General features: G+C 38.9%; 1 protein-coding gene across 2 annotated transcripts in view; it reads left to right on the forward strand.

Moving 5' to 3' along the window:
• The window catches only part of LOC146455526 (uncharacterized), a 58,879-nt gene that overhangs the window by 26,391 nt on the left and 7,304 nt on the right, over positions 1–25,184 (forward strand). Inside the window, exons 6-8 of one of the 2 annotated variants that reach the window (XM_085094223.1) lie at positions 7,153–7,563; positions 9,616–9,689; positions 10,121–10,168. In XM_085094223.1, the coding sequence (XP_084950349.1) occupies positions 7,153–7,563; positions 9,616–9,689; positions 10,121–10,168 (533 nt within the window). The remainder of the gene's footprint in view (positions 1–7,152; positions 7,564–9,615; positions 9,690–10,120; positions 10,169–25,184) is intronic. The other variant, XM_085094224.1, reaches the window with a different exon arrangement.

Below are 25,184 nucleotides of genomic sequence, written 5' to 3' on the forward strand. Positions count from 1 at the left end.
ATAATGGTATTGTTAATGGTTCACACAGTCTTATACATGATTTCGATGTAAGATTGAATGGTAAAATGGTATATGATTGTAATGATGCAAATCATTGTGTAAATATTAAAAATCTATTGGAATATAGTCCAGGATATGCTCAATCGACAGCAACAAATGAGTTTTTCTATCTGGATACAAACCGACACGCTGAAGAACGATCGGCTGAAAATAACTACAATAAAGGATTTGCTGCAAGAAAAGCACTTTTGGGTCTATCAGTTGTTGTCAATACAGAAATACCATTGAATCGATACTCATTCTTTGAAGCATTGATGGATGAGTTATTACCATCAACAAGATTGGAATTAAATTTGCAGATTGAATCTGATACTATTCTAATATGGCAAGCTGGGACTGATTGTCGTGTAATTATTACCAGAATGGAGCTTATTGTACCACGAATCACTTTCAATTCAGAAGGACAATCACTGTATATGAGTCAGTTTTTGAAGCCACATAAATGGGTTTATTTGCGAGAAAATATTGAGAGAAGTAATTCTTCAACACAAAGAAGTGGTAATTTTCAGATAACAAGTGGGATTTCAAAGCCAAGGCATGTATTTGTTTTCATTATCAATGATGCAAATCTTGCTGCACAAACAGTAAATCCATTTTTGTACAATACATTTAGTGTATCAACAGATCCCAGAACATTGCTAAATTGTCATTTATCTGTGGCTAATGGCAATGAATATCCTGATGTACATTACACTCCAGAGGCTGATTTGACTCGAGTTTACAGAGATATTCTCAAATATGTGCATGCAAACAATGAGTACAGTCAAGGAACTTTATTGAATGTCAACAATTTCAAAACACTATTCCCATTCTTGTATTTCGATTTAACAAAACAAAAAATGGATATCAAAGATGGTACCACAAAGCTGACATTCCACTATGAATTATCTGGTACAACTGCAACTGCATATTCAGTTTATGCATTAACATTATACGAGCAAGAAGCTGAACTCATCCAGAAGGATGGCAAACTATTGTTTCGATAAATGGAATAAATTTTTAATGTAACGTTAGTTATATAAAAGATATGACAACTTATCATTCACATGGAGTAACACTATCAATTGGGCAAAAAGATAAACTAGCAAAAGCATTAAAAAACAATTCAGCAATAACAATAAGATTATCAAATTCTGAATTAACTGGACCGGATCGGCTGATGTTAACCAAAACACAAATAAATAGGTTGAAAAAGGCAATGCAAAACAAAACTGGAGCAGATATTAAAATAAGCAAAACACAGATACGAAAAGCTGTACAACAAGGAGGCAGTCTTTGGTCATCATTATTCAAAATTGGCACAAAATTACTACCAATGGCAGCAAAAGCAGTTGGACCATTAGCTACTGGAGCACTTTCTGGGCTTGCAAATGTGGGAGTCAATAAAATATTTGGTAGAGGACAAGCTGGTGGTTTCCTCATTCCTCAAAATAAAATTGATCAATTAATAAAATACAAAGATTGGCTCACTGAAGCACAAAAGAAGCAAATTGTCAATGCAATACATACTGGTGGACAGATTGTAATTAAACCAACTAAGGCACAATCAGGAGGTTTTTTGGGTACTTTACTGGCTTCAATTGGCATTCCAATGGTTTTGAATGCATTAATGGGTAAAGGCTTGCAGGTGGATAGAAGTAGATCCAAAAGATCGGTCCCAGTTTTTGTTCCAAACACAACCAAAAAAGATGGTGGTTTGGTCCTACCAGTTAATTATAGACCGCCTCCATTTTTCGGTACATGGGATCAGTATGGTAAAGGGAAAAAAAAAACCAAAAAAGGAAAAGGTCTGTTGTTAGGCAAAAACAGTCCATTCAAGGGGATTCCGTTAATCGGAGACATTCTGTGAAATTCATAAATAAACCACTCAGTAACTTTGAACTCATTGATTGGGTCAAAAAACTCAAAATAAAACACTTCAGAGGCATTTACAGCAGAGATAATCTACCACAAAAGATGAAAAAAGATGAAGTTGGTATCATTAACCTGGATTCACAGATTGGACCAGGTACACATTGGGTTGCGTATCGAAACGGAGACAAATATGTAGAATATTTTGATAGTTTTGGGTTAATTATGCCAAAAGAAATTATGCAATTCATGTCAACAAGTGGCAAACGATTAATGTATTCAGGTGATGAAATCCAGGAAAGAGATTCAGTATTATGTGGCTATTGGTGTTTGTATTATTTATTTGAGAGACAAAAGGGTACAAGTATATTGAAAACAATCCACAATGCACATTTTGACATGAACAATCAAAGTGTCAATCATAATTTTATAATCCAATATTTTAAAAAATTATCTAATTAATTTGTATAATGGTTGATATAAGATATTGTGAAGAGTGTGATGAGTACACAGAATTTTCAGGAAAATTATGTTTATGGTGTACATTGGTAACAGATTCTGAGTCAGAGGATTATGATAATTAATCTAATATAGTGATATAAAATGGTCAAATCATATTGTGTTAAACAAAAGAAAGAAACTGAATGTGTTCAGCCTTCAGGTTACAAGGAAGCCAAAAATGGTCGGCTCATGTTCTTCTGTACATGTGCTGAATGTGGGATAACTAAAACCAAATTTGTTAAAAAACAGGGAAACTAAATAGCCCCTCTGAAGGGGGGGGCATAATGGATACTTTAGCATCAACTGGTGCTGATATGTTAATTCAACATGCATTACCATGGATGGGAAAAAAAGCAGTTGAAATGGGTCGATATTATGGGTCTGAAGCACTTAGAAACCCTAAATTGCAAAAAAAAGCTATTGATTATGCTATCTCTAAAGCAACTCCTTTTGTTCAAAAGACTGGATCAGAGATGTTTGATAAATTATCAACCAAAGTAAGGCCAAAAAAAAGGTACAAAACTGACCGAAAAGAACTTGATGGTGGTAATTTAGATACAATTTTAGAACAATTTGGCACACCAGGTAAGGTTGCATCGAAGTCGATGGATGTTGTTGGAACATTAATTCCATCAACAAAGGAAGTCTTTGATAGATACAAATCCGGTGACATTGCCAAAAGTGCATTTAGCACAGACACTGGCATATTATCGAGTCAATTTTGGTCTGGCAAGGCTGGGAAAAAGACATTAGAAAAATACAAAAATTATCCATGTGAAAGCATGGTAAAAATTGGAAGCAAATTTCACAACACACCGAAATGCTCAAGTTATGATGCAATTGGTTGGCACCCACCAAATTGGGGTGAATATGAGAAAGGAATCAAAGGACGTCCCAAAAGCGGTGGTTCAATTGATATACACAAAATGATTGGTAAGCTCCCAAAACCCAAAGCTGGGTGGGTATTACCTGGTCATAAATACACTGGCCCATACAATGATTTGGAAAATCAAGTCAAATATAACCCCAAAACTGGACAAATATTGGAAATATATGATAAACCAACAGGCAAAACAGATGCAATAGCCATGCAACATGATGTTGATTATTCAGTCTGCAAAGATGATAAAAAATGTAAATTAAAAGCTGACAAAAAGATGGTAAAGTCATTGGATGCTGTTCCATATTCCGAACGACAATGGGGACATTGGTTGGCAAGAAATGCAATAAATACAAAATCAAAATTGGGACTTGGGGTTCCAAAAAACGTCAAAAGCCGTCGGGTAAAGAGGAAAACTGGCAAGAAGAATTAGCTAATGAGCTGCATAAACCCATAAGACGTAACTTTACTCGGCGGCGTGTTATTGTAAATAATATTGATGAAATATGGGCTGCTGATCTTGTTGAAATGCAACAATTCAGTAAATGGAATAAAGGTAATAGGTATCTTCTCATGACTATAGATGTTTTTAGTAAATACGGCTGGATTGTCCCATTAAAAGATAAAAAAGGTGAAACTATAACTAAAGCATTTCAAAGCATATTCAAAGAGGGTCGAAAACCAAAGTATCTGTGGACTGATAAAGGCTCAGAGTTCTACAACAAACATTTCAAAGACTTGCTCAATAAACATAACATTACACTGTATTCGACTGAAAATGAAGAGAAGTCATCAGTTGTTGAGCGATGGAACCGAACGATTAAAAATAAAATGTGGAAACGATTCACTGCTCAAGGCAATACAATGTATCTGGATATTTTGCCTAAAATATTGAAGCAGTATAATAACACTAAACACAGTTCAATAAAAATGACACCGACAGAAGCATCCAAGAAAAAAAATGAAGGGACTGTTTACTTCAATCTATTTGGCAATTTGAAGCAATTATCATCTTTGCCAAAATTCCAAGTTGGTGAAAAGGTTAGAATATCAAAGTATAAGAGAAAGCTGTTTGATCGAGGTTATACAGAAAACTGGTCAGAAGAGGTCTTCATTATCGATAAAATACAATACACGAATCCAATCACTTATAAACTGAAAGATCTCAATAATGAAGAAATTAAAGGGAGTTTTTATGAACCAGAATTATTAAAAGCCAAACAGGAGATATTCAGAATCGATAAAGTTATCAGGAGAGATTACAAGAAGAAACAAGCTTTGGTAAAGTGGAAAGGATACAATGATACTTTTAATTCTTGGATCCCAATCAAGGATTTAGTTGCTGTGTAATCATTCTATCATACAGTCACGGTTTCACGAATATTCGATAGCGAGTCGATGTGCAAGATAAATGATATTCTTACCTCAAAAAGCGTCTACAAACATCAGAACGATGAAAGTGGAGAAATAAATCCCAAAACATGAACGATAATATACCAACACAAACTCTTCGCAAAATGGCCGATACGTGTGTTAACAAACTAGTGTCCAGTCCGCTTTGGGTTGTGTCATCGTGAACTTGATGATGTCATACATAAGGGACTTTCCCTATGAAATGAGTCATCAGATTTCTATTGTTTACAAGTCATATGACAGTCGTATGATTTTTTCAGCCAATGAGAATTTTCCCCATAAATTTACCAACTGATATTTTTTATCAGAAGTTTACGCATTTTGATAAAAGTTTTTGGTTGTCTTAGTCTTGTAAACAATAGAAATTTGATGACTCATTGGGACTTTCCCTATGAAATGAGTCATCAGATTGTTATTGTCATATGGCAGTCGCATGATTCTCTCAACCAATCACAATCTTCACAATTTTGCTTCACAATTGTGAAATTTTTCAGTGAAACACATAGTCATTTGTGAAATTTTTCAGTGAAGTTGCGTGAATAAATTACAAACATTTGAAGTAAAGTTTACTCGAAAAGTTTATTTCAGATGTTATAAAGTGGCTAAAAACAGAACGGAGAAAAATTTAGGTTTTTGAAAACCGAGGATAAAAATTTAGGTTTTTGAGAAACCGAGGATTTAGGTTTTTGACGTCTCCGTTGCAGGAGACATTGTTGAATCAGGTATGAATTCAGTGATATTTTCAAAAGTGTTCCAAAAGCGGTAAATATCTAACTACTTGTCTTCAGTCCGTCTGATTAGTTTTAGGGCCCAATATGTGATGTTTGGAAACATTCACGGGCTCCAGATGTCAAGTGTTTGTGAATCGGTTCTGATCTCATAATTCGTGACGTGAATTGCGAGCCGCAAGCATCGCACGCATATTCGATCTTCCTTGAGTGGGAAAGAGTTTGAATCAGAGCTTGAAACTTGGTGCAAATAAAGTTCTTTTCTTCGTCTTTCGATATATGAGATTTAATTTAGAGAAAATGACATACCAGAAACACTTTTATTTCAATGAAAATAAGCATTAGTTTCAAGGTCATTTTGAGTAGCGTACAGAAATCTGCATGCTTTAGAAAGCAGCCAACGAGTTTGGAATGTTTATTGTATTAATTCTCTTGCGAGATGGTTGGTGTAGGTTTGTGTAAAGTTTCAAGTTCATTGGGTTATTTTACACCGTGAACGGGGCTTCGTCCTTTGACCTAAATTTTCGCGGTTTTCATCGGCCCGTGACCGCACCTTGGCCGCATTTCAAACTCTTGCAATTTTCTCAAAAAATAAAATACCTTGGAACTTTAAAATATGATTTTCGAAAATAGTTAATCCAAGGGTATCTTCAGACGAAATATCAGAAATTCGACCAAGTGGTCCCTGAAATGCAGTTCTCGATTCTTACAGGCAGCCGTTCTTAAGTCTGCTCCTTGGACTACCTTTTCCCTGGACTGGTCCACGGAGTTACATAAACTACAAGTAACGATTGAGCATGGTTTGAGCATGTTTTAAGGGGAAAGACCAAAAGAAACAAAGAAAGACAAAAAAGTGATTAATCTTTCTGAGCAGCGAAATTTGGCAAATATGAACTACATGTATGATGGTGTCTCGATCACACGATTGCAAATTACGGAAGGTGGTAGGACTTGGTTCTATCTTCTGCAGTTGTCTGCGATCATATCATTGCGATCTGCGATAGGTCCGATAGCTATGATTCAGGCTACGAGAGGGGCATTGCTGTTGTTTTTTGATTTTCTATATGGAAGTGCTTATAGTCAAACGTAGCACTCAACTTCCGTTTTGGATATATTCCTTTCCTTGGCCACCGAGTCCTCCATCTTTGTGTAATTGAGAGTCATCCAAGCCGTGATTTTATGGCAACACGACGGAGCCATCACCTTTTCGCTGTAGCGCATAAGAAAAAAAATTATATAAACATGGCATGCTAATGATTACATGTAACATTCCATGTGTGAGAGAGGTCATTGCGTAGTGGTGAGAGCACTGGCCATTCAAAAGTGTGGCACGGATTGGATTCCCGTATTTCACGTAATATATGGGTTTAGTTTGTTGTTGTGTCTCCCCTGCTTTGACAGTTTGTCTCCAGATTTTGCAGTTCTCCTCCCTCCACAAGAGGCAACTATGTGAATTCAAAGCCGAGCAGGAATCTGAGGACCAGTCGTTAGACTAGCTGCTTAGTCACACCCTCGTTAAATTAATGTTAATCATTTCATTTTAATTTTTGCAGAGAAGTACATGTATATCTACAAATGAAATGGCTAGGTCAAATGACTCAACTCAGCCAACAGAATGGAAATATTGCACTTTAGAGACAGCTTAATTCATGTACAGTATTTGGACATGTACATATAAGAAGGTCTATAACACTTACGTGAATTTCACGTTGATTTCAGATACTCTTATCAAGCTTTTCATCAGCACCCAAGGTCTAAATGAAGAACAACAACAAACAGTCCATGCAATGTTAGCACTTCAAGCACAGACGTATGTGAAATCCCACAACCTTTCCACAGCTGAACTAGAACCAGTGGGAGCCCTGATTGAATTTTTAGAAAAGGCTTACCACTTGGCCCTTGTGTCCGTTAACGTGGGCTCTTTGGAAATTGTAGTGCGATGCCCTAATCTAGAAAGTCTTAAGCGTCTGTGGAGTGACTATCTCTCTGGTCGCCTCAATGAAGAAGTTGAGAGGCACCTTATGACTGAGGAAATCAAGAGGAAACTGAACCTGGAGACGGTTAGATTGAGAACAACCATAGAAGAGGGAAATTACCTGATGTGCAGGAAGGCTTTCATGGAAATGTCAGGTACGTTTTAGTGATAGTTCAAGGAGTTTTTTATTGAATGGAAATCAGAAGCTCAGCTGTAGCACTTTAAGTAAAGAAACAATTTAAATACATGTTTTTTCGAGACGTACCGCATGGAAACAAAACGTAACGCGTTGTGGTCAAATGGCCAAAATAATGTCTCCTTGGTTGCCACGGTAAGGGAAAGTCACGAAAACTGATTTTTCGAAGGTCTAGGAAAAGTAGGGGAATACTGCATGAAGTCAGTAAAATTTTCATTCTACTCAAAGTCAGTGGAAAGAAAATTAATTTTTTTTGGCTAGCGGCTAGGTTCGTGAAAGAGTGTCTTTGTTGTCAAAGGTAGTGGATCCTAAAATTACAAAAGGAAAAAGGTCCAATAGTTAGCGAAGTTAGCGGGGTGGTAAATCAAGTCTCATAAAGAAGGTGGGGCATGATTTTATTTCAGATCTGTTGGTTATGGATATTTAACACACATTGACCAAATATTAAGCTCTTAATTGAATCTTGTGCCACATGCTCTCCTGCAATAGCTGAGAAGACAAAACTAGCGCGTTTACGTTTTTGTTGACTATAATTACAAAAATACAAAGTAACTGGCATTATTGGTACCTGTAAACGGCGTCTGATATATGTGATGGTGCATTTTTGCATAGTGTTGGCTTTCAAAATGCATCCAGTGAAAGCGTGTATTTATTCACTGACTGATACTCAGGTTCCTTACAAATCACATAACTTTCAACTTTTTAAGGTTACCATATACCTTTAGAGGTGTCTCGCGTTCAGGAGATGTAGCGCGTCCAGTTTAAACTGAACTCTTATATCAAATTAAAGCTTATAGAGTTGGCTACCAACCAAGAATTTTGAAATAAAGTGAATTATCGAATTTTTCACGACCACGTCGAGCAAATGTTATTTTTCGCTAATTTAATTTGCTCCTCAGTTGCTGGACCCAAAGCGCTAAAAAAACGTGTCTGCGTTGTGCCATTTTCAGTCAGTGAAAAGTTACAGAACATTCTCGAAATAGGATAAAAAAAAGTGTGGAGTGTTCGTACAAAAATCGCTCTCAGAGAAAAAACATTTTGAAAGAAAATAATCGCGGACACGTTCTTGTTGTTTATATGTTAAACTAGCTACTGTCCAAATATTAAGGCAAGCGAACAAATTCCCTTTGAGTTTTAGCTCTTTAAAGTGTCTCCTCCAAGTAAAAAAAATTGATTGGAGAAAACAGTGCTAAACATTCGGCAATTCATTTTATAACAAAATTCTTGGTATAGTTTAATAGCCAGCTCTATAAGCTTTAATTTGATATATGGGTTTAGGTATCTACAGTTTAAACTGGACGCGCTACATCACCGCTACATCGCTTGGACGCCAGACACCTCTGAAGGTATAGGGTAACCTTAAAAGCCAAAACGTCTCCGTATTGCTAGACATGGCATTAACGTGATATGTAGGTTACCGTATTCTTTTACATAATCTTCTAAATTGAAATTATGAAAATTTAGTTTGAAACACTTACAGCAACCGTCCTAGGAGTCAGTGGCTTCTGGCACAATAGTGATCATGGTGTTTGGGAAATTACCATGCGTGAAAATCAGCTTTTTGTACTTTTTTAGCTGCAATATCTAGAGACCAAAGCAATTCTTCGGTGTTTGTCCTTAGATCTGCAAAATCAAGGTAATTTAGGACATGGAACTCCATTTTGCTCAAGGTTTCCCTGCTATATAAAATTTACCTTGTGGTTCCTTAGCAGAAACCTTGTAAATATTTCCTCAGTAGGTCGGTTTGTATGTTGCCCCCCTTTTTAGTTTCTACCTCCGAAAAAGTCGAAGGTTTACGGTGCAGCAGCGTATCCTTTGTTTTTTCCAGTTGCCCGTGCTCTTTGACTCCATTTTAAACTTTCATGTAGCGTTTAGTGGTTGAACCAGTTGAAATATGCACTTTTTCTGGCCCTTGTAAATGTCTTCCAAGGCGTATCCAGGACTACTGAATACAGCTCAGACATTTCGAGCTCTTTTACTGTTTCTATATTTTTTTTATATCCAAACGTAGCAGACAGAACTTACTTTCCACCTCAACAAACTGAGCCAGATGGGGAAGCGAGCACAAGTTCAGATTATCAGGAAGTAAGACGTTATGTTTTTGTTCATTTTTAAATAACTATTGAAAAGTACATTCAGGTATGAACTGGCTGAGTAGTGTGCAAGTCGAATGCCGAATTGTTAGAAACCTGCACTGTTTCATCACCTTAAATGGATACTTAAAGTCAAAGTTTATCATCATCACATTCATTATCTTCATTATTATTTGCTACTTTGTGCATTCTCTTTTACTTCCTGTTCCGAGGAGGGTACCCTGCAAGAAGAGACGCCTTATCCGCGTTTTGTTTCACTCTCAGTTATACTATAATTTGTCGTATACCACCATCAGTAATGACGGGGTGTATTTGTCAGTCATGGTGATGATGACTATAGCTATAACGGAGTGAAGAGCGTATCATCGGTTTTAAGTTATCAATAGAATTCCTTGTGTCAACGTTTTTATTATGCCTTTTCAGGAGAAGAAACAGGATATGAGCTGGATAATTAGAGGTGAAAAGGCCAAAGTGAGTTCCAGTTGACAAAAAATATATATATGCTTTGTTGTTTTGAACTTTAAGTTTATCGCGGTCGACAATAGCAAGTCTAATTTGGTGTTTGCGTTCCGCTGCCTGTGCAAATGCATGCGGAACAAATCGAAGTTGGCGGCCATTTTGTTTCTCTGTCGCGCAAATTTACCTCGTTTTGATGCAAGAATCTGGCCTCATTTCCACGTGAAGACATGCGGTCTATGAAATTGGCATGTTGACCGCACTTTTTAATCTGTGATTACTATTACTAGTTTAAGAGTATTTATACCTTAATTTTATCTAGAGTTGAACTCAGATTCAGAATATCACGTTGGGGAACAATTGTTTTTAATTTTTAAATGGGCCAGTAACCAGAAGGTTTTACAAGTAGGAAATAGGGAGGAGTGGAATTAGTGGATTATGTTTTTAGGATTTAAAGTTCTTATATGTTGTTTTTTTAACAGTCATCAAGACGTGCACTGCACAAAGCTGCCATTAATGGACAGTACGAGACTGTGAAAATGCTTCTTTCCAGTGGTGGAGATGTGGACCTAAGAGACCAGGTTTTAATTTCCTTTGATTCTGTAAATCGACTGTTAGGTTGTCACTTTTTTCTCATGTTTTCTTTTTTTCCGGCGTTTTATGTGCATAAAATCTTGCACAATGTTTCCGTATCATCTGTACTTCTCTGCGCCCATATCCTTTGTTAAATATTCTTTATTCAAACATACCCGCGCCCTTATCTTTGTAAGTGTGTAAATATTTCCTCTCGTAGGACACGTAGTAGGTTGTGCATTTTTTGAACCTAAACTTTCTGCTCAATGTTGATTTTTATCGCAGTTTTCTTTGACACCTCTTCACCTTGCCTGTTGGTATGGACAGGAATCTGTTGTCAGACTGTTGTTAGAGCATGGTGCAAACGTCAATGCTGTAGACAGGGTGAGTTGGTTAGCTAAGTTAAACCTCTTCCATTACCTTGTTAGCCTGTTCATCAATTTTTTTATTGTTACAGAAAGGCAACGTAGTTTTCAACTCGTCAGATGTCCAGTAGCCAAGGCCTGTGTTGGGGGTGCTATTACATCTTTAAAGAGTGCCGCCAATTTAGCTCAAGCTACAGTATTTCGTAAAAGCTCCACAGCACTCTTTAGCAACTGTAATTGCCAGTGTTTGTTGAAAACTGTGCATCCTTCAAGTGCATATACCCGCACAGGAAATGTAAAAGTGTGTTGGCCTGTCTACTTGACATTCTTCGTTTGTTTTTAGTTTCAACGTACACCTCTGCAGAAAGCTGAACGTCACAATCATCAATCCATAGTGCAGTTGCTTCTGAAGAATAATGCAAGACCAAGTTATCAACAGCCGGTAAGTTATAAAACCGTTTTCTCAGCATTGTCTCTTTGCAAACTATCCTAGGATGACTAGAGCAGAATCCTGTTGGTATTTATTACTTATAGGTTGAATATAGTTTAACTGCTTACTAAAATTAAGCTGCCATTCAGATTTCTGTACACAACACAGGGAAACCGCTAATAATTGGCTGGGATACAAACTGGTGTTATTTCGGTCTCTTGTGAATCACCATCAAACATAAGCGACTTATCTTTCTAATCTTATGTGGAAGCTTTCCAGACCTTTATCTGCAACTGAAAAAGTATTCAGGTGTTATTGCTCTTCAAAAATGACTATAATTCAACTCTTTCGTGCCGGCCGTTGTTGTTTCTGTTGCCAGTTTCAATTGTCACCATCAACACGTAGTGCATGATATTATGCCGATTTTTAACTATCTTGAACGTTTTCATTGCAGCCCAGTCTGAAGACATTAGCACGGGAGACTATTTTGCGTGTGGAAGGACGGTCGGGTTTTAATCTGCTACAAGCAGCTGTCTATGAAGGGGACTATGGTATGGTTGTCAAACTGCACGTGTTTCTTGGTAACGTCGTAAAAATGATGAAGTTAGAAACCACAGGAAACGACGCCAAAGTTTTTCCGAGAAAGACTGCAGTTGATATGCTATTAAGCATTGACGACAAAAGGCCAGGCCATGATCAGATCTGCACACTCTACCAAGACATGGTCGAGAAAGTCAACACACTATCAGAGTTACACTGCTGTGCACGGAGTGATGATGCAGAAAAAGTGATAGAACTCGTGTTGAATGATGGTATGGATATTAATGTTCCAGCAATGTGCAATATTACACCTCTGATCTTAGCGAGTCCATCGTCTTCAAGTATGTTGATCAAGACCCTCATTGATCTTGGCGCTGACGTTAATGCCCAAAGAACCGATGAGAGGTGGGTACCTTTGTTGTTGGCGGCGTCTTGGAACAACTACACTACTGCTCGCCTGCTTTTGGAGCATGAGGCTGATGCTAATATTCAAGCTCTTGACGGATGTGCCCCATTGCACTACTCTGTCCGTCATGAATTTGTCAAGGTTTCTCAGCTTGTTGTTGATTCAGGATGTAACGTCAACCTACTGAACAAGAACGGACGCACCCCACTAGATATTGCAGTTGAGAACATTGATGAAACGCTCGTCCGTTTGTTGATAGAAAACAACGCAGATGCAAATGTTCAGGACACTTGTGGATGCACACCACTTATTAGGGCAGTTTTGGAGAATAATGAAGCGATCATCAAATTGTTGCTTGAAAACAACGCAGATACAAGCATTCCAGATCGTGATGGATGGACACCACTTCATTTGTCTGTTTCGCGAGAATTCTTCAAAGTTTCCAAAGTGCTTATTGAGTCAGGATGCAACATCAACCTTCAGAAGGATGGAAGTACCCCGCTACATGACGCAGTCCGGAATAATTACGAAGCACTCGTCAAATTATTGCTCATAAAAGACGCAGATGCAAATATTTCGGACACGTCTGGCTGTATTCCACTTCACAGGTCTGTTGAGCGAGGATTCTTCAAAGTGTCCAAACTTCTTGTTGGTTCAGAGTGTAACATCAATTTCCAAAACAAGAACGGACGCACCCCGCTACATTATGCAGTTTGGAACAGCGATGAAGCACTCGTCAAATTGTTGCTTGAAAACAACGCAGATGCAAATATTCCAGGCACTGATGGATGTACACCACTTCATGCGTCTGCCGACCGTGGATCTTACAAAGTTTCCAAACTTCTTGTTGATTCAGGGTGCAACATCAACTCTCAGGATGAGCACGGAAGTACCCCGCTTCATAACGCAGCTTGGAGCAGTAACGTAGAACTCGTCAAATTGTTGCTGGAACAGAACGCAGACGCAAATATTCCAGATTCTTACGGAACTACTCCACTTCATAGGTCTGTTGAGCGAGGAGTTTTCAAAGTTTTCAAACTTCTTCTTGAGTCAGGGTGCAATATCAACCCTCAAGTTGAGCATGGAAGCACTCCGCTACATAACGCAGTTGGAAGGAGGAACGAAGCACTCGTCAAACTGTTGCTCAAAAACAACTCAGATGCAAATAAACCAGGCACTGATGGATGCACACCACTTCATATGTCTGTTGAGCGTGGATCTTACAAAGTTTCCAAACTTTTTGTTGATTCAGGGTGCAACATCAACCCTCAGGACGAGCACGGAAGTACTGCGCTACATGATGCAGTTTGCAACAATGATGAAGCACTCGTCAAATTGCTGCTTGAAAACAAAGCAGATGCAAATATTCCAGGCATTGACGGATGCACACCACTTCATGCGTCTGAGGACCGTGGATCGTACAAAGTTTCCAAACTTCTTATTGATTCAGGGTGCAACATCAACTCTCAGGATGAGCACGGAAGTACCCCGCTCCATAATGCAGTTGGCAATAATGATGAAGCACTCGTCAAATTGCTGCTTGAAAACAACGCAGATGCAAATATTCCAGGCACTGGTGGATGCACACCACTTCATGTGTCCTCTGATCGTGGATTATACAAAGTTTCCAAACTTCTTGTTGATTCAGGGTGCAACATCAGCTCTCAGGATGAGCACCGAAGTACCCCGCTACATAATGCAGTTGGCAATAATGATGAAGCACTCGTCAAATTGCTGCTTGAAAACAACGCAGATGCAAATATTCCAGGCACTGATGGATGCACACCGCTTCATGCGTCTGCTGACCGTGGATTATACAAAGTTTCCAAACTTCTTGTTGATTCAGGGTGCAACATCAACTCTCAGGATGAGCACGGAAGTACCCCGCTACATAATGCAGTTGGCAATAATGATGAAGCACTCGTCAAATTGCTGCTTGAAAACAACGCAGATGCAAATATTCCAGGCACTGATGGATGCACACCACTTCATGCGTCTGCTGACCGTGGATTATACAAAGTTTCCAAACTCCTTGTTGATTCAGGGTGCAACATCAACTCTCAGGATGAGCACGGAAGTACCCCGCTTCATAACGCAGCTTGGAGCAGTGATGAAGAAGTCGTCAAATTGTTGCTGGAACACAACGCAGACGCAAATTGTCCAGATTCCTATGGACGTACTCCACTTCATAGGTCTGTTGAGCGAGGAGTTTTCAAAGTTTCCAAACTTCTTCTTGAGTCAGGGTGCAACATCAACCCTCAGGATGAGCACAGAAGCACTCCGCTACATAACGCAGTTGAAAAGAGGAACGAAGCACTCGTCAAACTGTTGCTCGAAAACAACGCAGATGCAGATATTCCAGGTACTGATGGATGGACACCACTTCATGTGTCTGTTGAGCGTGGATCTTACAAAGTTTCCAAACTTCTTGTTGATTCAGGGTGCAACATCAACCCTCAGGATGAGCATGGAAGTACCCCGCTTCATAACGCAGTTTGGAGCAGTAACGAAGAACTGGTAAAATTGTTGCTTGAACACAACGCAGACGCAAATATTCGAGACTCGTGTGGACGTAGTCCACTTCATAGGTCTGTTGAGCGAGGAGTTTTTAAAGTTTCCAAAGTTCTTGTTGATTCAGGGTGCAACATCAACCTCCAGGAAAAGAACGGAAGTACCCCGCTGCATAACGCAGTTTGGAATGTTGACCAAACACACGTCAAATTGTTGCTTGAAAACAACGCAGATGCAAATATCCCTGACACTTATGGATATACACCACTTCATTTGGCTGTTTTGAAAAAAGTTTCAAGAGTGTCCAAACTTCTTATTGAATCAGGGAGCAACATCAACCTAAGGGACAAAGACGGGAGCACCCCACTAGATATCGCAGAGCAAAATAATGAGGCATCTCTTCTCAAATTTTTGAAACAAAACATCGCAAAATTCATCTCTGCAAGAATCGGGTCCAAAGTGGCGTCATTTCGCTGAGATGGTGAAAGGAGGTCCTCTCCTACATAAACTAGCAAGACCCTGACGTCTTGGCATGGAACAGAAACCAGAAATACCAGGATCAGACAAAGGAGACGTATTACGGTCTAAATCTGCTGGAATACCTCATGATATTATCACAGAAACACTAGAAATGTCCCTGGTGAAACAACAAACGCCAGAGTTAGAGACAAATGTAGGGCAAGAAGGAGAAGAGCCAGAATTGTCAGAGGAAATGCAGATAAACAAGAAAAAACGCAGGCCAGAGTAATAGCGTTCAATCATGGTAATAGGAAAGAGTAGATTCCAGTTCAGTCTGTAATAACATGAGTCCTTAGAGTGCCCATAACGGAATTTTTTTATTTTCTCATCTGAATCTTTACATCACGCGAAGAACGTCCGCGAAAAAATTTTTCGATTTGCATGAAACGCGAATTTTTTATGAATTTAGCAAATCTCTAAAATCCTATTTTATTGCGGTCCACCCGCCCCGCTGATGAGAATGCCGACGGCTCACAATAGGGCCACGTGACATGGTCTGTGACGTACATTCAGGAACTCTCGTGTCTAAAGAAAAAAAAGAAAGAAAATCGTCAGATTCACCGGTAGGAAGGAAAAACTTAGCTCCAAATAAGTATATTCCATGGCAGAAAACTTATCTGACACGGAAAGTGAGCAAACCACTGAAGAAAGCAGCTAGAACGAATTTGAAAGCGTCGAAGTCGAGGCGATAGATGGCGTCCACGAAACAAGTAATACGTGTGAAGATGATGATACACTCGAACCGTACGCGGACGAGCCGATAGCAGACGAAGAATGGCTAAAAACATATCACAAGGAACAAGAGGAGAAGCGACGACTCAAAGAAGATTTAACGAAACGCTTGGAGAATAGAGTGCGTGTTAGTGAATGGTAAAGTTCTCACCTTGCATTTTGCATACGCGCTCTTCATTATCATCTGTCAAAACTATGGCCAAGTACTCACATACATTCGAACGAATTATTTTCCATGTAGATGTACTTGTGGTAACTGTAGCCGTGATCTGCTAGCAAATATCAGCGAGTGCTACTGCTGCAAGGAACTCGAAGGCGATTGGGAAGCGCTGACTAGCGACATTGTTCTCGTGGAACTACAGGAGAGACACGTGTTGAACTGTGATAATAATAGCTTGTCTCGTTCTCTCAAATTTCGGCCGTAAATTTAATTGTAGGATGGAAGTTGTTAGCTTGTCCAATGAACAGGTTAATTTCCTTTTTGTCACTGTCCCACAGTTTACCAAATCCATTGTATCTTTTAGGCGCATACGTCTTGCGAAATGTTCGAAGTCTCACAAGAGTTGGCGTCTAATGTAATTGGTGTCTGTCACCGGTGTCGCCGGGGACAAATTTGAGCCTTTAGAAATAACGCTAACAGGCTGTCGCTAAGTTGTTTGTTTGAAAAATTCTTTATGAATTTCTCGTGTTTTTCTCTTTGTGTCTCAATCCGTTTTTAGTCAATTTTTTTCTGCGCTCTTTGCGCTTGTTATTTGTTTTGTGCCCTTTTTTATTTTGAACCCCCGTTGTGGTGGTAAGGTTTTCAGAGATAACGCTGTTATACTTTTCAACATTTTTATTGTTTGCAGAATTCTGCAACACATGTGCGTACAATATTTGTTTGAGCTCGTTGAATTCTTGCTGCAGTTTATCTAACTTATCTACATCGTGGTTTACAATGTTTTCTGTGTTCGCCGAGTGCGACTGTTCTCGCATCGATCTATTTACATCAGTGGTAGCATTTGTGCTAGTATTTTTTGAGAGCTTGGTCTCAACGAAACTTCGCGGATCTCACGATCTATGAGAATATATACCAAAACAATTACGCCATATTTTATAAAACTTGCGACTGAGTTAACAGTGAGGTCAAACTATAAACCTCAGAAGGTTACAACACTAAGAATGTCACAAGCGGTTGTGAATATTCAGTATCGAAAGCTTACCATTCGCTTTTCCCTGCTCCTCTTAGAAGTTGGCTCTTGGTCTTCGTCTTCCTTTCGCTTAGCTGTTTTAAAGGATAAACACAAATGTGTGAAGCTTGGCCGGCAAGTACAATTCATAAAAGGTTCTGCCCAGTTTTCCAATTGCAAATGGGTGCAAGTGGTGCATACTGCTCCAGAAGACCTCAGTAGGTACAAAGGCTACTCTGATCCCATTTCAAAGGGTGAAAAGAAACATCAGGTTGAAGTTGATCTCTGTAAAATGGCTGATCTGGTTGTGCCTGTTGGACCAAGGCTTGAAGGTTCTTACTCTTCATATCTCCGACGATGCAAGGAGAATCAGGATATTTTCACTGTAACGCCAGGTCTTTTTGAGAGGGAATTTGGGGACTTAAAACAAGCTCCTAATGAGAGTGGTGACTTTAAAGGGATACTCTAGACCCCAAAACAACTTTCGCTTAAAAGGTAGCATTTGTACTATAATAAAGGGTAAACGGCACATAAAGTTCAAAAGAAACAAGTAAAAGGCCTAAAATTGCCGGAGAAAGGCGAAATTTTCCCCTTTTTGAAGACCGGAAGTAAAAATCGACTTTAGTGGAGCACGTGATCGATGACGTAGAATGAAGAACCGCTATTGTTTACAACACTGAAGAGAATATGGATTCTGGGGATTAGCGCAGTTCTTTTGCTTGTTTTTCTTCCGAACAAAATAGTACAATCGAAATTGCCGACGGAGCTATGTTAGCAGAGCTATGAGGGCGCTCTGTCGTATGTGTTTAGCCGTGTAACAGCGAAGTGAACTCGGTTACGGACTCTACAAAACGAGTGCAAAGAGGTGTTTAAGAGCGGATTGGTAAGCGACCAGTTATGCATTCTATCGCGAATTCGGTGTGTTTCACATCCGCAATGAGATTTCATTGGCGATTGAATACGTTTTGAGTAGCATTAAAGTTTCCTTTTTATGGTACGGCGTTGTTATTTGAAATCCAGTTTAGTTACATTTTTAAAAAAAATCCACGTAAATTTTACCCCGGGAATTGGCCTGTTAGAGACACAGCGTACAAAGCTCAGCGAAAGCTTGGAGATGTGGGCAGCTTTCATTATAACGATTCACACTTTACAGGAGCGGTACCTGTACAAACAGCAATACTACGACGAAGTCTAAGCCCATAAATAAATTCGGAAGTCATTGTGTTGTGCTGGGCCTTTTGGGACATTAAAGTTTATACCTTTCCTTCCATATTGCATATTGCGTTCTATTAATACCGCATTCGAGCTCACTTTACAGGGATTTTTTCCGCTAAGTAATGATACCGGCAATTTTTCATTGTTTGCCATTTTAAAGCAAAATAAGGCCTTTACCTTTGATATTATGCTGATTTAGAAAACGGTGTTCACCTTTGTTGGTCATTTTGCCCTGTCGCGCCGTGTATACAGCGACTGAGTCGCGTACCTGAACTGAACAAGGTTAATGAAATAACTGCGATACTACGCGTGTTCGAAAGGTAAGCTTAAGTATCATTATCGGCTTATGCTAGTTTTCTTCAGGCTGCACTGCAATAACAATTTCTTATTATTTTTCAAACATACAGTGAACCATAGCTAGTTCTGGTGGAGTAGCTTGTTTTGTAATCTGTCTGGCGCGAGCGGCTTCATTGGACGTGCTGTCCTCCATCGGGCCTATGCTCTTATTTTCTGATAGTCCTTCTTTAAAACAAGATTGAAATGGCGTTTTGTGAGCTTTTCATCTTTCCACAGACACAGCTGTGATAATTTGTGGTTGAGAACAGTCTTCAGAAAAGTGAGCAGCGGTCGTGAGGTCAGCAAACAAATCGAATCGCGTGTGTCCGAACCACCCGTACAAAACCCGAAAGAAATGCGAATTATTAAGACCTTCACCGTTGTTACTAGAATTAAGCATAGAGCAACCATAAATCGATACGGTATTATTGAATTTTCCCCAAAACTTGAACTATACATTTTATTTTGGAATTTTAAAATCAAGCCATTTACCGAAACTTGCTAAAGAAATCCAGAGGAATCTAACCGGAAAAGGTTTGGCGAGTTCTTCTTTCTACGTCATTTCCGGTTTTCGGCCCAAGCGCTGCTTCGAATCCCGTGACGAGAAACTTTTCGCTTTTCTAGGCAAAATAGCGGAGATCGAACTCCAAATTTGGTAAATATCTTTTATTTGGGTCATAAGCTTTCTGAATTTGGAAAGTTGTTTTGGGGGCTAGAGTATCCCTTTAAAGTGTTGTTATGTGGTCGTGGTGATGATGAAGACTTTGAACTAAAGGGATACAACATTGCTGTTGAAGCATTTTTTGATCCCCGGCTGAGAAATAAACTTTATCATCTGCTCTTTGTGGGTGCACCTGACGGAAAGCAGGATGCTGTAAGAGAAAAACTCCTCCAACGTGGTGTCGCTGAAGAGCAACTGACTGTCAGAAAGTTTGTGCAAAATAGAGAAAAGATGAAAGACTTACTGAATGAGGTTGATCTTGCTATTATGCCATCCAGATCAGAGGGATTTGGTCTTGTTGCCCTTGAAGCCCTGTCAGCTGGTTTACCTATTCTTGTTGGTAGCAAGTCTGGATTTGCTAGAGCATTAGAGAGCATTCCTTATGGAAAATCATGGATAGTTAACTCAGATGACCCTACAAAGTGGGCAGAGGCAATTGGAGGTGTCCGTGCCAGTCATGCAGTGCGGCTTGACGAGATCAAATTTCTGAGAGCTTCTTATGACAACAAGTACAGTTGGAAGGAACAATGTGAAGCCTTTGTGGAAATGATGTGCAGAATGGTTCAAGGTATGAGTTGTTACTTGGTGTTTTTCGTTTTAATTCCAAATGCAACTGCAAATTCAGGCAGAGTAACAGACACCCTGTAGTAATTGTTATAAACACTGTTAACTCCAAGAGTAAAATTTATGGTCCTGTATCAGTTGGTTCTAACCGTTCAGTCTGTTAAAGAAATCCCATTGTGTGACTGCTAAAATGAAAATGAAAGCTATTGACCAGTACAATCTGAAATAGTGGTTGTTTATCAAGATCGTAATAATAGTTATAGAACTTTGGATATAAAGAAAAGAATTAAAAAGTTGACACTGGCTAAAAATATATATACTGGACGTTTCGGCCACTACTGTTGCCTTCTTCAGCAAAGATAAAAATGCAAATATCTAACGGCGTCCTGCTTGGAATATGTACACGATGTGTGATAAATAAATAAATCACACCTCGACGGAATTTCAAAGTGTAACAGTGGTCTCTAGAGTATCGTAAAGACTAAAAACTCTTAATGTTATTGTATACGTTTGGTAGCGCTATACGTTCATTTATAGAGTTTCTATCACGCACGTCGATGATCTGTCAATGATTTCAACATTCATTATTTTCAAGTGTTCAATGGGCACCATCTATATCTATTACTTGCTGATAGTGTTATTGCCCAATTGTTAAGTTTGAAATCTCATTCTTTCATGGCTCCATTAATTTTTTAAGCCTTTTACCCCTTATATCAAAGAACGTATTCTCCTGTCTTGTCCCCATACTTTTCTTCTCAAAGTACTGGGTAGAAGCTATTAAAATATAAGCATTGATGCTGATCACTGTTAGGGAATAAAGGGCGTAGAATGAACCCAAAATATTGAATGATAGTGTCTATTTTATTTTACAGGCCCTTCCAGCACCACTATTAAAACTGCAAGGGAAGAGTCCCCTGCTGAACCGATGCCAGCTGCAGTCACACTAGATAAAGGTCCTTCACAGAAACGTCTTCGTCTTGATGAAGAAGCGAAAGGAAAACCAAGCATTGCAGGAACCTCTTTTGACCCTATAGGTATGGAGCTTGTTTCTTTTAGATATAAATTTAGTTGTCATCGCTCCATGAAGAAGCTTATATGTTGGGTTTCAGTTGTATTTAAGTCTGTTCCTTGGACTACCTTTTCCCTGGACTGGTCCACGGAGTTACATAAACTACAAGTAACGATTGAGCATGGTTTGAGCATGTTATATGGGGAAAGACCAAAAGAAACAAGAAAAGACAAAAAAGTGATTAATCTTTCTGAGCAGCGAAATTTGGCAAATATGAACTACATGTATGATGGTGTCTCGATCACACGATCGGAAATTACGGAAGGTGGTAGGACTTGGTTCTATCTTCTGCAGTTGTCTGCGATCATATCATTGCGATCTGCGATAGGTCCGATAGCTATGATTCAGACTACGAGAGAGGCATTGCTGTTGTTTTTGATTTTCTACATGGAAGTGCTTATAGTCAAACGTAGCACTCAACTTCCGTTTTGGATATATTCCTTTCCTTGGCTACCGAGTCCTCCATCTTTGTGTAATTGTGAGTCATCCAAGCCGTGATTTTATGGCAACACGACGGAGCCATCACCTTTTCGCTGTAGCGCATAAGAAAAAAAAAAATAAACATGGCATGCTAATGATTACATGTAACATTCCATGTGTGAGAGAGGTTATGGCATAGTGGTGAGAGCACTGGCTATTCAAAAGTGTGGCACGGGTTGGATTCCCGTATTTCACGTAATATATGGGTTTAGTTTGTTGTTGTGACTCGTCCTTGCTTTGACAGTTTGTCTCCAGATTCTGCAGTTCTCCTCCTTCCACAAGAGGCAACTATGTGAATTCCAAGCTGAGCAGGAATCTGAGGACCAGTTGTTAGACTAGCTGCTTAGTAACACCCTCGTTAAATTAATATTAATCATTTCATTTTAATTTTTGCAGAGAAGTACATGTATATCTACAAATGAAATGGCTAGGTCAAATGACTCAACTCAGCCAACAGAATGGAAATATTGCACTTTAGAGACAGCTTAATTCATGTACAGTATTTGGACATGTACATATAAGAAGGTCTATAACACTTACGTGAATTTCACGTTGATTTCAGATACTCTTATCAAGCTTTTCATCAGCACCCAAGGTCTAAATGAAGAACAACAACAAACAGTCCATGCAATGTTAGCACTTCAAGCACAGACGTATGTGAAATCCCACAACCTTTCCACAGCTGAACTGGAACCAGTGGGAGCCCTGATTGAATTTTTAGAAAAGGCTTACCACTTGGCCCTTGTGTCCGTTAACGTGGGCTCTTTGGAAATTGTAGTGCGATGCCCTAACCTAGAAAGTCTTCAGCGTCTGTGGAGTGACTATCTCTCTGGTCGCCTCAATGAAGAAGTTGAGAGGCACCTTATGACTGAGGAAATCAAGAGGAAACTGAACCTGGAGACGGTTAGATTGAAGACAACCATAGAAGAGGGAAATTACTTGATGTGCAGGAAGGCTTTCATGGAAATGTCAGGTACGTTTTAGTGATAGTTCAAGGAGTTTTTTATTGAATGGAAATCAGAAGCTCAGCTGTAGCATTTTAAGTAAAGAAACAATTTAAATACCTGTTTTTTCGAGACGTACCGCAGGGAAACGAAACGTAACGCGTTGTGGTCAAATGGCCAAAATAATATCTCCTCGGTTGCCACGGTAAGGGAAAGTCACGGAAACTGATTTTTTTGAAGGTCTAGGAAAAGTAGGGCAATACTGCATGAAGTCAGTAAAATTTTCGTTCTACTTAAAGTCAGTGAAAAGAAAATGAATTTTATTTTTGGCTAGCCGCTAGGTTCGTGAAAGAGTGTTCTTGTTGTCAAAGGTAGTGGATCCTAAAATTACAAAAGGAAAAGGTCCAATAGTTAGCGTAGTTAGCGGGGTGGTAAATCAAGTCTTATAAAGAAGGTGGGGCATGATTTTATTTCAGATCTGTTGGCTATGGATATTTAACACACATTGACCAAATATTGAGCTCTTAATTGAATCTTGTGCCACATGCTCTCCTGCAATAGCCGGGAAGACAAAACTAGCGCGTTTACGTTTTTGTTGACTATAATTACAAAAATACAAAGTAACTGGCATTATTGGTATCTGTAAAAGGCGTCTGATATATGTGATGGTGCATTTTTGCATAGTGTCGGCTTCAAAATGCATCCAATGAAAGCGTGTATTTATTCACTGACTCATACTCAGGTTCTTTACAAATCACATAATTTTCAATTTTTTAAGGTTACCATATACCTTTAGAGCTGTCCCGCGTTCAAGAGATGTAGCGCGTCCGGTTTAAACTGAACTCTTATATCAAATTAAAGCTCATAGGGTTGGCTATCAAAACTATACCAAGAATTTTGAAATAAAGTCAATTGTCGAATTTTTCACGACCTCTAAATGTGAGCGTCCGAATCACCTTTTGAAAGCTACAAGTCGAGCGAATTTTATTTTTCGCTAATTTAATTTGCTCCTCAGTTGCTGGAACCAAAGCGCTAAAAAAACGTGTCTGCGTTTTGCCATATTCAATCGCAGTGAAAAGTTACAGAACATTTTCGAAATAGGATAAAAAAAGTGTGGAGTGTTCGTACAAAAATCGCTCTCGGAGAAAAAATATTTTGAAAGAAAATAATCGCGGAAACGGTTTTGTTCTTTATATGTTAAACTAGCTACTGTCCAAATATGAAGGCAAGCGAACAAATTCCCTGTGAGTTTTAGCTCTTTAAAGTGTCTCCTCCAAGTAAAAAAAATTGATTCGAGAAAACAGTGCTAAACATTCGGCAATTCATTTTATTTCAAAATTCTTGGTATAGTTTAATAGCCAGCTCTACATGTATAAGCTTTAATTTGATATATGGGTTTAGGTATCTACAGTTTAAACTGGACGCGCTACATCACCGCTACATCGCTTGGACGCCAGACACCTCTGATGGTATAGGGTAACCTTAAAAGCCAAAACGTCTCCGTATTACTAGACATGGCATTTACGTGATATGTAGGTTACCGTATTCTTTTACATAATCTTCTAAATTGAAATTATGAAAATTTAGTTTGAAACACTTATAGCAACCGTCCTAGCAATCAGTCGGCTTCTGGCACAATAGTGATCATGGTGTTTGGGAAATTATCATGCTTGAAAATCAATTTTTGTACTCTTTTTGCTGCAATATCTAGAGACCAAAGCAATTATTCGGTGTTTGTTCTTAGATCTGTAAAATCAAGGTAATTTAGGACATGGAACTCCATTTTGCTCAAGGTTTCCCTGCTATATAAAATTTACTTTTTGGTTCCTTAGCAGAAACCTTGTAAATATTTCCTCAGTAGGTCGGTTTGTATGTTGCCCCCCTTTTTAGTTTCTACCTCCGAAAAAGTCGAAGGTTTACAGTGCAGCAGCCTATCCTTTGTTTTTCTCAGTTGCCCGTGCTCTTTGACTCCATTTTTAACTTTCATGTAGCGTTTAGTGGTTGAACCAGTTGAAATATGCACTTTTTCTGGCCCTTGTAAATGTCTTCCAAGGCGTATCCAGGACTACTGAATACAGTTCCGACATTTTGAGCTCTTTTACTGTTTCTATATTTTTTTTTTATATCCAAACGTAGCAGACAGAACTCACTTTCCACCTCAACAAACTGAGCCAGATGGGGAAGCGAGCACAAGTTCAGATTATCAGGAAGTAAGACGTTATGTTTTTGTTCATTTTTAAATAACTATTGAAAAGTACATTCAGGTATGAACTGGCTGAGTAGTGTGCAAGTCGAATGCCGAATTGTTAGAAACCTGCACTGTTTCATCACCTTAAATGGATACTTAAAGTCAAAGTTTACCATCATCACATTCATCATCTATATTATTATTTGCTACTTTGTGCATTCTCTTTTAATTCCTATTCCGAGGAGGGTACCCTGCAAGAAGAGACGCCT

The sequence above is a fragment of the Pavona decussata genome, unplaced genomic scaffold, assembly GCF_977016875.1.
Source record: "Pavona decussata unplaced genomic scaffold, jaPavDecu1.1 SCAFFOLD_273, whole genome shotgun sequence".
In the NCBI taxonomy this organism is placed as follows: domain Eukaryota; kingdom Metazoa; phylum Cnidaria; class Anthozoa; order Scleractinia; family Agariciidae; genus Pavona; species Pavona decussata.